The 13,472-nt window shown below is 47.1% G+C and overlaps 1 protein-coding gene across 1 annotated transcript in view; it reads left to right on the forward strand.

The window, feature by feature from the left end:
• Nucleotides 1-13,472, forward strand: part of tnikb (TRAF2 and NCK interacting kinase b) — a 117,161-nt gene that overhangs the window by 7,329 nt on the left and 96,360 nt on the right. Inside the window, exon 2 of the mRNA XM_056299595.1 lies at nucleotides 2,909-2,974. Within this exon, the coding sequence (XP_056155570.1) occupies nucleotides 2,909-2,974 (66 nt within the window). The remainder of the gene's footprint in view (nucleotides 1-2,908; nucleotides 2,975-13,472) is intronic.

The following is a 13,472-nucleotide window of genomic DNA, read 5'->3' on the forward strand; positions in this document are numbered from 1 at the left end:
ACCACCAGGTGTTCGGGTGGTGTGGCGGTCTATTCCGTTGCCTACCAGCACGGGGATCACCGGTTCGAATCCCCGTGTTACCTCCCGCTTGGTCGGGCGTCCCTACAGACACAATTGGCTGTGTCTGCGGGTGGGAAGCCAGATGTGGGCATGTGTCCTGGTCGCTGCACTAGCGCCTCCTCTGGTCGGTTGGGGGTGCCTGTTCGGCAGGGAGGGGGAGCTGGGGGGAATAGCGTGATCCTCTCGTGCTACGTCCCCCTGGCGAAATTCCTCACTGTCAGGTGAAGAGAAGCGGCTGGCGGCTCCTCATGTATCGGAGGAGGCATGTGGTAGTCTGCAGCCCTCCCCGGATCAGCAGAGAGGGTGGAGCAGCGACAGGGACGGCTCAGAAGAGTGGGGTGGGGTAATTGGTTGGGTACAATTGGGGAGAAAAAAAAAAAGGGGGGGGGAATCCAAACAAAAAAGAGAAAAAAAAACGTTCTCCTCGTGCATGGGGCAATACAGCACTAGAAAAATGTGTTGTAAACCCTTTCCCTGCTTTTCTAAGAGCTGGAGCTGTGAGGAATTCTACTTCCATGGTCTTTTAATCACGTGATGTTTTTATCACCAGCTCAACTTCATCCCCGCAGGCTGAAAACTGAGTTGGTGGTATTCAGAAATCTGAGGGGTTATCATTAAAGGCTTTCTTATTTGCAATTGGAAAACTGAAATCGGAAAGCCTTGATGGGAACGTGGCCGGTGCCAGGACTCATGGTGATCGGGCCTGGTTCAATGTGGCCAAACCTGAGCTCTCATCTGTTTTAGTCCACACACAGGTGTGCTCTGTGCTACCCATAACCCCTCTCACGGGCTGTTTAGGTGTGCGTCGAATTATGTGTGTGTGTGTGCGCGCACGTGCGTGTCTTCTTCTGGATCACCACCTTGCCATGGTGGAGAAGCTTATGTGTACCAATGATCTCAAGAGCTATGCCGTCCTGAGCTTGGCTCCTGGTAGGGTCACCCAAGGCGGAGAGGTCAAGGGGGAGGTTCCAGGCGAAGCATGATCCAACAAAGACCTCAACAGCAGAACTGGCGGAAGATGTCTCCAGGTCACAACGGCGGTGAAGGCGGATGAAGGCTGCAACAGAGGGGTGGACCCCAACCGTCTTGGTTCTCCGTGCCGTTGGACTCTGGCCACCCCCTGCCAAGGACCGTGTGGTGGCTGCAGGCGCATCAGGCACTCCATGTAAAAAGCTGTCACGCACAGGCGTCCTCCCATTATGCAGCTCCACGATCTGCCTCTACGTGCACCTGAAGACCCAGAGGGACCCAGAGAGAGGACAGTCATTCTCGACCCCGAGTGACGGCCAATGACTTGTGGAAACTGAGAAATTCCTATCACCAGTTGTAACCCTACCGAAGGGCCAATAAAAGATATTTTTTCTTGTTGTTTTCCTTCTTTGTCTCTGAACTGACCTTGGAAAGTCACAGAACCGTTCTCTGGCTGAGTCACAGCTTAACAGTAGTTGTGCGGTGAGAGCAGGTACAGATTGGTATCAGTACTGTACAATAACAACAAGACATGAAAGCTAATCTTAGCCCAACACTGACACTAATGTGTCTTGGGTGGGTAGAGATGGAAAATTCCTACTATTTCATTTGAAAGGGTGAGAAAACCCAGTGTTAAATAAAGGTTGAGCTATAAACACAGTGTTGAATTGGTTTGATCCAGATTGTTCAGTGATTGGGTAATATCAGAAATCAGAGACGGTGGGGGTGTCCGGGTAGCGTAGCGGTTTATTCCGGCCTACCAACAAGGGGATCAGCGCTTCGAATCCCGGTGTTACCTCCGGCTTGTTCGGGTGTCCCTACCCAGATAGCAAAATTGCTGTGGCCCGGACCCGTCCCACACCGACACTTTCATCCGGCCCACGTACCGCGTGGAATGATGGCACTTGGGCGGTCCGCTCCTGTTTGCCAGATCTGGGCCAGAACTAAGCCACATCCAGATGCTATCTGGGTACAGACACAATTGGCTGTGTCTGCGGGTGGGAAGCTGGATGTGGGTATGAGTTGTGGTCGCTGCATGAGCGCCTCCTCTGGTCAGTCGGGGCGCCTGTTCGGGGGAGGAGGGGGAACTGGGGGGAATAGCGTCATCCTCCCTTGCGCTACGTCCCCCTGGTGAAACTCCTCACTGTCAGGTGAAAAGCGGCTGGCAACTCCACATGTATCGGAGGAGGCCTGTGGTAGTCTGTAGCCCGCGATGGAGCAGCGACTGAGATGGCTCGGAAGACTAGGGTAATTGGCTGCGTACAATTGGGGAGAAAAGGGGGGGGAGTCCCCCCGCCCAAAAAAAGAAAGAAATCAGAGACGGTGTGTTGAGAGGGGCTTGGCGTTTGTGGGTGTCTGTTACCCCTTCTGTACTGGACCACGTCATACCTTTGTTGAAGGTTTGATGACTGTATTTTGGAGGTGCATTCATTTCTGTAGCAACAGCATCCGAAATTAAAGTCGAGCCGTGATGGGATGTTGGTGACATTATGGCGACGTCGATGGGACAATCGTAAATTGACAAACTTTGAGCTTGTCTTTAGGTGGGATGACATTACATTACGACCGTCCCTGACATCCCTGCTCGGTTCCAGACTGATGGGGAAACGGGCCAGAATCAAGCCGAGAAACGGTTTTTATGTGGTGTAAATTCTGAGAATGGTTCAAGGCCGGGTCCAGGAGCCAGCACCAGTACTGGCCCTGTATTGGTCAAAAAGGTGTGTGTGTGTGTGTGTGTGTGTGAGTGTGTGAGATGACGTTTCCAGGTCCATTTTGTCTGTTTCTTCAAAATTCTGGTTGCTTGTCAAACTAACCTCTGTATTCCTCTCTGTCCATCCCCTCTCTCTCTCTCTCTCTCTCTCTCTCTCTCTCGCTGCAGGACCCAGCTGGTATATTTGAGCTGGTGGAACTTGTTGGCAATGGAACCTATGGGCAGGTCTACAAGGTAAGGCATCAATGCACCTCCCTCAACCCACCACACACACACACAAGGCCGTGGATACACTCAGACATGTCATCGTCATCACACACTTGACACATTGATCTGTCCTCAGTTTGAGGAAGTGGGACAGCTCCTTCCTAATAGGGTGATTGAAAACACACATCTTAAGACAAATTAACGATCTTTGGCGCTGAAGTCCTCAGTGGACAAAATGACAGCACGCTTGGTGACGGAGACGTGAAACGATGAGCGTGAGCTAATCATTTCTCTATGAAGTTGATTCATGGGGCAGGAGGGGAACGAACGGCCACAGTGGAAGGACAGTTTAAAGCTGCTGGAGCGCTCCCCTCCTCCTGGTTTTCACCCCAACCCCAATGTAACACATCCAGCTCAATTCATCAAGGTCTTGGTCAGTAGGTAAATCGGGTGTGTTAAACGAGGGTTGGAGTGAAAACTGGCCGGATGGGGGCAGGGCTGTTTTATACTGTTGCACTGTGGGAGAGGAAGTATCCTCAGAAGGGGTACTGGCTGGATCGTATTGAGGAGAGCTGCGGCCTTTTGAATGCTGATCACTAAGGCTGACTGCACTGGAAACCACGTCGCCACCGCCATTCACTTTGATTGAAAGGCGGCTAACCGCTGGCACAGGGCATGATGGGATACCTGGCTATGCAAGGCATGCTGGCGGCTTGGCAGGAACTCAGTGAAGTTTGATCCTGACTGGTTGCTGCTAAGCAACCAGTCAGATTTTAGAGACAATGTCCCATCTTGGCACAAAGGCTATTTGTTTTTAGTTCCCAAGCAAAATGGATGAGTGGCCAATTAGAGCAGTGTCTACTTTCCCCTGTATGATCCCATTCTGCCAATGTACAGAGACACAGACGAAAGAAATGCTGTTTGGTGAAATGTGTGAGAAATTGCGTGCGTTTCTGTTGTGTAAAAATAATGTTGGTGCAGAACGACCTCATCCATATGCCATGAATATCTGTCTTATCTTGGTTAGTTGTTGATCTTATGAAGGCTGTTTTCGTTTACCTCATTTAATTTGACCGGGCATAAAACCCAAGAGTCAGAAGGTGGTGAATGTTTGTTAATAGGAATTCACAAACCCAGATCTGCTTCATGAACGGCGTCCGGGTAGCGTAACGGTCTACTTTATTGCCTTCCAACATGGGGATCGCCGGTTCCAATCCCCGTGTTACCTTCTTCGGCTTGGTCGGGCATCCCTACACAATTGGCCGTGTCTGCGGGTGGGGAGCCGGATGTGGGAATGTGTCCTAGTCACTGCGCTAGCGCCTCCACTGGTCGGTCGGGGCGCCTGTTTGTGGGAGAGGGGGAACTGGGGGCAAGAGCGTGATCCTCCCACGCGCTACGCCCCCCTGGTGAAACTCCTCACTGTCAGGTGAAAAGAAGTGGCTGGTGACTCCACATGTATCGGAGGAGGCATGTGGTAGTCTGCAGCCCTCCCCGGATTGGCAGAGGGGGTGGAGCAGAGACCGGGACGGCTCGGAAGAGTTGGGTAACTGGCCAAGTACAATTGGGGAGAAATCTGAAGAAAAGAAAGGACAGGAGAAGGAATAAGGAGGAGGTGGGATAGAAGGAGAAAGAAAAAAAATCCTTAGCATTCCAGCAGCTTGTGGCTTGACACCTTAAAAACTAATATAATAAAACACACTTACTTTAGCTGTCAGTGCCATTACGGTGTGGATTTTCTGTCCTGCAGAACCTCCTCTGGTACGGAAAACCTTCATCAGGTCATCAGTGTATCTGTCCAGTTCAATGAATTCTGATATTAGAGGAACAGTTGTTATACGCATGAACTCCAAGTTGACCTGAAAGAGAGGAGAAAAGACAGGATATACTTGACTTCTAAGAAGATGTATAACACTGAATGCAATTTGCATCAAGATTTTCATCTACATTTCAAACAAGTGGCTTACTACACTTATTTCACCAGCTTCAAACAGTGCTGGCCATCTGTTTCGGACTTCTAATCATTGACTGCTAGAGAACTTCTTGACTTCTGTACGGGATGTTACGCTGCATTTTTTTCCTTGATCACAGCCTCGTTATTCTTTCTTTTTTTCTTTTTCTTTTTTTTTTTTTACCTCAGTCAATAGAGCAATCCTGGTGTCCCCTGACCTCTCCATTTGTTTTCCAGTGAACTGACAATGACCTCTGGGAGTCCAGCTCGACCAAGCTTGGTGCGGATGTTCATCATCTTGATCTTAATGTAGTACTTCCATCCACAATACCTAGTGCAAGTTCCTTTCTCATGCGAACATGGGTGGGTCTGTAACAAGGACTCAGCAACTTCTTCAAACTGATCATCCCTTGGATATGCTGTGTACTTGATAATTTCTTCTGCAATACTTTTGAGAATATCATATCTGACTTTTGTGATAAGATATAGCAGAGTCCCAGTTGCATTAAAATCATAATTTCCCTTCTGGAGCAGCATCTCGGCACAATATGAAAAGTGTGGCATTAATTACAAAGGTTTCAGGCCAAGGGCAGGACTGGGACTCAGGAGATGACCATATGATGGTGTCATTGCTGCAATACGAGTCAATGGATGCTGAATCATTTGGTTGTTGTGATGAGGAGCCAGTAGATGCATTGGGGGTAGTCACGGATTGTGAAGCAGGTATGGGTGGAGTGGGTGGAGCTGAGGAAATTATAGAGCTGGTAGCCTCACAAGGTAAGTACACCAGTTTCACAGTACTTCAATCTTGAAATCAAAACAAGATAGCCCTATGGATGGTTTTTCTGTTTTTGTTTGTTTAGTTTCCAGCACCCACTCACTGATCACATACAGCAGGGAAGAACATTTAAGCCTCCAGCTATCCACTGGACAAACTGAACAGACTTTTTTTACTGACTTTAACTGAACGTTTTGACGGAAGTCTTGCTGAGCTTTTGGCTGGGGGTACAGCAGTTCTGTGCGGACTCTGACGGAGATGCCGATGGGGGAAAGCAAGCTAGCGTGTTTGTACAACTGTGACAGCAGGGATTTTGAACTGTGCTCCCGTCAATCCACCTGGTGAATGTCCGCTCTCTGGCCAACAAGATGGACAAACTGCTGCTTATAAATGGAAAAAACTCAAACTTTTCCAGATCTGCTGCCCTGTGCCTCACTGAAACCTGGCTTAGTGAGCACATACCGGACAGTATACTTCATCTGCCGCTGTTCCAACTTCTCTGTGCGGACCGTGAAACGGAGCTATTGGGATAAAAAGGGGGGGGGTAGCATATGTTTCTACGTAAATGAAGGTTGGTGTACAGATGTCACAGTGTCGAAATCATGCAGCCCTCACTTAGAGACCTTTTTCATTGACTGTAAACCATTTTATTGACCACGGGAATTTTCATCATTTATTCTGATTGGTGTCTATAGCCCACCCCAGGCCTGTGTTAAAGAGGCGCTAAAACACCTGGCTGGTCAAATTACAAACATGGAGCACAAATATCCAGACTCCCTTCTCATTATCCTTGTGGATTTTAACAGAGCAAACCTCAGCCACGAAATGCCAAATTACAGACAGCATGTCAAATGTCCCACCAGGGACAAAAACACTCTGGATCACTGCTACACGATATTAAAGGATGCCTATTTCTCTGTCCCCCGTGCAGCCTTGGGACTCTGATCACTGTCTGATTTATCTCCTCCCAAACTACAGGTAACTACAACCTACAGGGAACTAAAGCCCTCAAAGCCTGTGGTTAAAACTGTGAGGAAATGGACCAGTGAGTCAAAACTGGAGCCGGCCTGCCTTGACTGCAGTGTTTGGATTGTTTTTTAGGCTGCATCTATAGACCTGGACGAACTTACCGACACTGTGACATCTTAGATCAACTTTTGTAACGACATGCGTGTGCCCACCAAAAATTTCTGTACCTTCAACAACTATAAGCCCTGGTTCACAGCAAAACTCGGACAGCTTCGTCAGGCCAAAGAGGAAGCCTACAGGAGTAGAAAATAGGATCCGGTACAACAAAGCTAGAAATACACTCACAAATGTGATCAGAGCGGCAAAAAGGTGCTACTCTGAAAAGTTAAAAAACAGGTCTTCTGCCAACGACCCATCATCAGTCTGGAGAGCTTTGAAAGACATTACCAAATACAGGAGACCATCCCCCCGCACTGCAGGGAACCATCAACTGGCTAACACTCTAAATGGGTTTTACTGCAGGTTTGATAAGCACACTTTTAGAATCCGAATCAAGTTTATTGGCCATGTAGGTTTGCACACACATGTGATTTGACTCCGGTTTCATGACTGTCACAGTGTACTTAACATAGAATAACATCGTCTTTATGTATACTCAATAATCCAACTAAGAAAATCACAGCAAGTTGAATCAGTTCATCTGGACACAACATTTATTGAGAGAGACACGTTTCATCACTCATTTTCAGTGACCTCTTCAGTCTCAACTGACTGCAGGTATCCCCACCCTTATAAACAATACAGTGGCATAATAACCAAAAACAACAACCGATTTCATATGCAAATTGCGGTGAGCATTAACTAGAGTCTCGATGGTAAAGTGTACTATTCACAGAGATTTTGGGAATGGGTGCAGTCACAGCGACAGATGTTGCCATCTTACAATGCTGTGATTGCAACCATTCCAAAACCCTGGCAGGGGGTGCAGATGGTTGTGTGTTGTCGCCAGAGGGTGAAAAGTGTGAAATCTCCAGAGTCAGGAAACGGGCAGGCAACATCACTGCAGACCCATCACACCCCTGGTCACAACCTGTTCCAAGTCCTCCCCTCTGGTAAGTGCTACAGAGCACTGTACACCAAAACAACCAGATTTAAAAACAGTTTCTTTCCGCAGGCTGTCATTCAAATCAACGCTTAACACTGTCAAATAAATACAACTATGTTGTATATACTGTACATAGTATGTATATTGGTACACTCTGTCATGTCCATCTACCTCAGGCATGTATGTAAGTAACCTGCTAACATCTTTTCAACGTCTCTGATATATTCTCTGCACCCTTGCACTTTATCACCTCTTATTTCGGCTGGATGAGTCAATCCTTGTGGTTAAGTCTAAAGCTTGTGTTGTAGTGTTGTTATTCTATGTTAAGTATACTGTGAAAGCCATGAACCCGGAGTCAAATTCCATGTATGTGTAAACCTACATGGTCAATAAATCCGATTCTGATTCTGAATGTCTGAAATTGACGAGAGAAATTCACTTCCAAAGTCTACATCTTTGTACTCAAGCCTGAACTGCTCTGTCACTCCAAAAAAAGGCTTTAATTTAAAAAGCCAATTCATCTACAATCGTCGGTATTCCAGATTCAGTGATTAGTTTTCTTGCATCATCTTCATCTCCAAAAAGGACTCTGAAGCTAACTGGTCCTGCCATCCTGCTTTGTCAGTGGAGACACAAACTCATAAAGAGGACAGGTATTAGTCTTGTTATTAAATAAAATATTAACATGATTGTTAGGCTCTTATCCCAGTAAGTGTTATAAGATAGAGAAGGTGTCTTTGCTTTGATTATTCCTGGAGTTACTAACCAAAAATGTGTTTTTGTTTGACAATTTGGCCTACTGGTGGCACTTAAGGGAAGGTCAATATGGTCACCTAAATTGACACATTTCATCTAGGCAACATGAATGTTATCACCAAATTTCATGGTGATCCACCAAATAGATTTTGAGATTTTTCACTTTGAACCTGATGACAGACTGACCAACTGACACGACAACATATAGGCCCCTGCTTCCTAGCAGGCCAAAATATAAACATTTGAATTTAATATTTTTTATAGTACACATGTAAAATTCAAATCAACAGATATTTGTATATTCACATACTAGGTGCCTTGCAAAAACACATTTGGACAGCTGTCACAACAAAATCTGATGAGTGTTAAAGTTTGACTTTCATTGATTGACTTAAGTGTTACAATTTACAATTTCATTTAGCAGACACTGTTATCCAAAGCAACGCACATCTGCGAGTTAATACAACACAAGCAAGGATCTAGTTAGGAGGCAACAACACAAGTAAGTGTAAAAAAAAACTAGGTTCGAGTCCAGTAGGACATAGGTGTCAACAGGCAGTGCACAAAGGCAATGCATAGGGTGCATAGAAGCGAATATATATATATATATATATATATATATATATTTTTTTTTTTTTTTTTTTTACACCATCAGGTGTGGAGGTGTTTGAGAAAGAGCTGGGTCTTTAGCTTCTTCTTAAAGATGGAGAGTGACTCAGCGGATTGAATGGAGTTTGGTAACTCATTCCACCACTGGAAAACTACAGAAGAGAAGAGTCTGGCCAGTGACTTCGGGCCCCGTTGTGGCAGAAGTGCCAGTTGCCTTTCATTGGCAGAACATAGTGAGCAGGACTGAGTGTAGACCTGAATGAAGGCGTTCAGGTAAAGGGGAGCCATTTTTGTTGCCGTTTTGTAAGCGAGCGTTAAGGTTTTGAATTTGATGCAGGCAGCAACTGGGAGCCAGTGGAGGGATATGAACAGCGGAGTGTCGTGCTGTTTTGGGTTGGTTGAAGACCAGACGCCGCCGCGTTCTGGATCATTTGCAGAGGTTTGAAAGTGCATGCAGGGAGACCTGCCAGTAAGGGGTTACAGTAGTCAACATATGATATAACAACAGCCTGTACCAGGAGTTGTGCTGCATGCTCAGACAGGTAGGGTCTAATTTTCCTGATGTTGTACAGGGCAAATCGACATGACTGAGCAATTGAGGCCACGTGAACCTTAAAGGTTAGTTGATCATCAATCATGACACCCAGGTTTTGGGCAGACTTTGTGGGCATGAGTTGGGTTGATCTGAGTTAGATATTGATCTATTGTTGTAAGAATGGACTGGCTGGGATGACAAGGAGCTCAGTCATAGATAGGTTAAGCTAAAGGTGGTGTTATTTTATCCATGCAGAGATATCAGCAAAGTATCCGTGCCGAGACTATGAGGCCATCTGGCGGGAATGATAGGAAGAGCTGGGTATCGTCAGCATAGCAATGGTATAAGAGTGGATGATTGCACCAAGTGAGGAGGTGTATATTGAGAAGAGGAGGGGACCGAGCACTGACCCTGAGGTACCCCTGTGGATAAGCCGTGCGGTTTGGACACTTCTCCCCTCCAGATACTCTAAAAGATCTCACCAAGAGGTAGGACTTGAACCAGTGGAAGGCAGCGCCTGAGATACCAAACTCAGTGAGTGTAGAGAGAGGGATTTGGTAGTTAACCTTGTCAAAGGCAGCTGACAGATCTAGCAGCAGTAAAGCTGAGGACTGACCAGCAGCTCTAGCCAAACGCAGCGATTCTATTACTGATAGGGGTGCAGTCTCGGTAGAGTGACCCCGCTTAAAGCCAGACTGATTCAGAGCATACAGATTGTTCTCAGAAAGGAATTCAGAGACTTGGTTAAAGGCTGTGCGCTCAAGTATTTTTGAAAGAAAGGGTAGGAGTGAAAGCAGTATGTGGTTTTCAACCTGGGCCGGGTTGAGTGTAGGTTTATTGAGCAGCAGGGTGACCCGAGCTTGCTTAAATGCAGTGGAGAACACACCCGTTGTAAGCAAGGGGTTGATTATGTGTGGGACTGTGGGGTTAAGTGCATGAGAAATGGTCTGTAGGAGGTTGGATGGTATCGGGTCCATTGGACAGGTGGTGGAATGGGAGTCCAGCAGAAGCTTGGGGACTTCCTCCCCAGTCAGGAGAGAGAATGAGGAAAGTATGGGGCGAAAATGTCGGGAGTGAGCAGAGTGGAGGTCAGAGGAGGAGGCGGCTTGGGGAGTGAGTTAAAAGCAAAAAAAACCGAGCATCAGTAGTGCCACAGACCTTGTTCTGATAATAAGTGGTCTTAGTTGTTTTTAAGCTGGAGGAGAATGATGCTAGGAGACGCTGATAGTCACTGAGGTCAGTGGACTCTGGTTTTATGCCATTTTTTCTCTGCTGCTCTTAGCCCCGCCCTTTGCTCTCTGATGACCTCAGTGGTGATGGACTGGGGGGGAGGGGGCATTACGAACAGGTTTGGATGCTAGAGGGCAGAGATTGTTAAGAGAAGAGGCTAATGAAGAACAGAGTGTGTCTGTAGCCTCATTGACAGGGAGTGAAGAGAATTCATTATGAGGAGCATTGAAGCCAATACCTCATTGGAGAGCTGAGTCTGTGTAAGGGACTGGAAGTTTCAGTGGAAGGAGACCCTTTGTGGAAGAACATGAGGATGTTCCAGTAACGAGGCCGTAAACTTAATAAAGATGTGGTCTGACAGATGTAGGGGGGTGACAGTCAGATTTGCTGTGGAGCAGTTCCGAGTCAAGATCAAATCAAGAGCATTGCCTGCTTTGTGTGTAGGAGGGGTGGGGACCTGTCTGAAGTCAAAGGAGGATAGAAGAGATAGTAAGTCAGTCGCTTGGGTTTTGTCAATCAGGGTATTCATGTCTCCCATGAAAATCAGTGGTGTGTCGTCGTCAGGAATGGCTGAGAGTAACATGTCTAGTTTGACTACAAAGTTCTGCAGTTGACACCCTGGTGGGTGATATACGACAACCACAAATAGCTTAATAGGAGCAGTAACCATGATTGCATGGTATTCAAAGGAGGAGTTGTTGCTTTGCGGAGAAAGCTTAGTGAATTTCCAGTTTTTGGAAATGAGTACACCCGTACTGCCTCCACGCCCAACAGACCGGGGTGTATGTGAGAAAGCAGAGTCAACAGAGACTGTGGCCGGTGTGACAGTGTTTTCTGGACATATCCAGGTTTCAGTCAGGGCTAGTACCTGAATGTCTGACAGATTAGCAGGTGCTTTGGTAAATTCTGTTTTATTTACAGCCAATTGGCAATTCCATAAACCAAAAGTGAAGGAGGAGTGAGTAGAGGAGGCTTTCCTGGGTGAATAGAGGTTCTCAGGGTTGAATTGTCTTCGACAGATGCCATTTTTTCGATAACGGTAAATGGCAGGGATGTCTTTGTAGCACATGGTGGGTGAGGCAGGCAAAGAGAGAGAATAGTAGAAAAGGGAATTACCAGTCATTGTCCTTGCTCGGTGGACTTGCACAGGTATACTCACAGGTCTTTACCCAATGAGGGCTGACACACAAGGACTGATGCTTCCACTGACACTACAGTGCAGCTGTGTGTTTAAATACCAGAAAGTACCACAGCTTAACCCTCCCCCATCTGATGTTCACAACAAAGGAAGCAATAGAGGGGGCGACCCACGTCTGCTGACTTAGCTATTGAAGTTCAGAGAGTGAAACAAGCAAGTACTCAGCACAACGTGTGGGTTACCATACGTTGAGCTCCAACTGTGTAGGCCACAAGTGGATAGCAGTCAAGTCAGTTCCTCCAGCTGAACCCAGGCAACCTCTCTACCCAGTGACGAAGTCAACTCAAAGGCTGTAAAATGATGTCTGTATATCAAGCACAAAATAAACGAACAATGAAACTACTTGTCTCCTATTGTTCACATTTGTAGAAACTCTGCAAATTCAGGCATTCCAGCAGTTGAACCAAATGCAGCTAGCATTCAATTTCTGTAATTCATCTAGTGGTGACATTTTTTGCAAGATGAACTTGAGTGATAAGGTGTCTGGACTCAGCCTTAGAGATAGGGTGAAGAGCTCGGACATCCAGAGGGAGCTTGGAGTAGAGCCGCTGCTCCTTCGCATCAAAAGGAGCCAGTTGAGCTGGTTCGGGCATCTGATTAGGATGCCTCCTGGGCGCCTTCCTTTGGAGGTTTACCAGGCACGACCAACTGGGAAGAGATCCCGGGGTAGACCCAGAACTCGCTGGAGGGACTACATGTCCAGTCTGGCCAGGGAATGCCTTGGAATCCCCCAGGAGGAGTTGGAGGGCATTGCTGGGGCGAGGGACGTCTGGAGTGCCCTACTTAGCTTGCTGCCACCGCGACCCGACCCCGGAGAAGCGGCTGATGATGAATGACTGAATGAACTTGACTGATATCGGAATCAGAATAAGAATCACATTTATTGACCAAGTGTGCATGCATTGCTCTGTAGCGCTTGCCAGAGGGTAGGAGTTCAAAAAGACTGTGTCCTGGGTGTGGGGAGTCTGTGCTGGTTCTGCCTGCCCATTTCCAGGCTCTAGAGGTGTGCAAGTCGTGCAGAGTAGGAAGGGCCAATGATTTTTTCTGCTATCCTTACTGTTCGCTGCAGTCTGTTCCTATCCTGTTTTGTTGCTGCTCCGAACCAGACCGTGATGGATGTGCACAGGACAGATTCAATGACTGTAGTATAGAACTGACCCAACAGCTCCTGTGGCAGACCAGATTCCCTCAATTGTTGCAGAAAGAACAACCTCTGCTGGGCTTTTTTGAGGATGGAGTTGATGTTGGTCTCCTACTTCACTTGGTAATGGTAGTTCCCAGAAATTTTAAGGTTCCCACGGTTGACACTGGGCTGTTGGATATTGAGGGGGAGCAGTGCTGAGGGCTGTCTCCTAAATATCTGGATACTTCTGCCTGCCACCCGACACAACTTCCGT

The sequence above is a fragment of the Lampris incognitus genome, chromosome 19, assembly GCF_029633865.1.
Source record: "Lampris incognitus isolate fLamInc1 chromosome 19, fLamInc1.hap2, whole genome shotgun sequence".
Classification (NCBI taxonomy): Eukaryota; Metazoa; Chordata; class Actinopteri; order Lampriformes; family Lampridae; genus Lampris; species Lampris incognitus.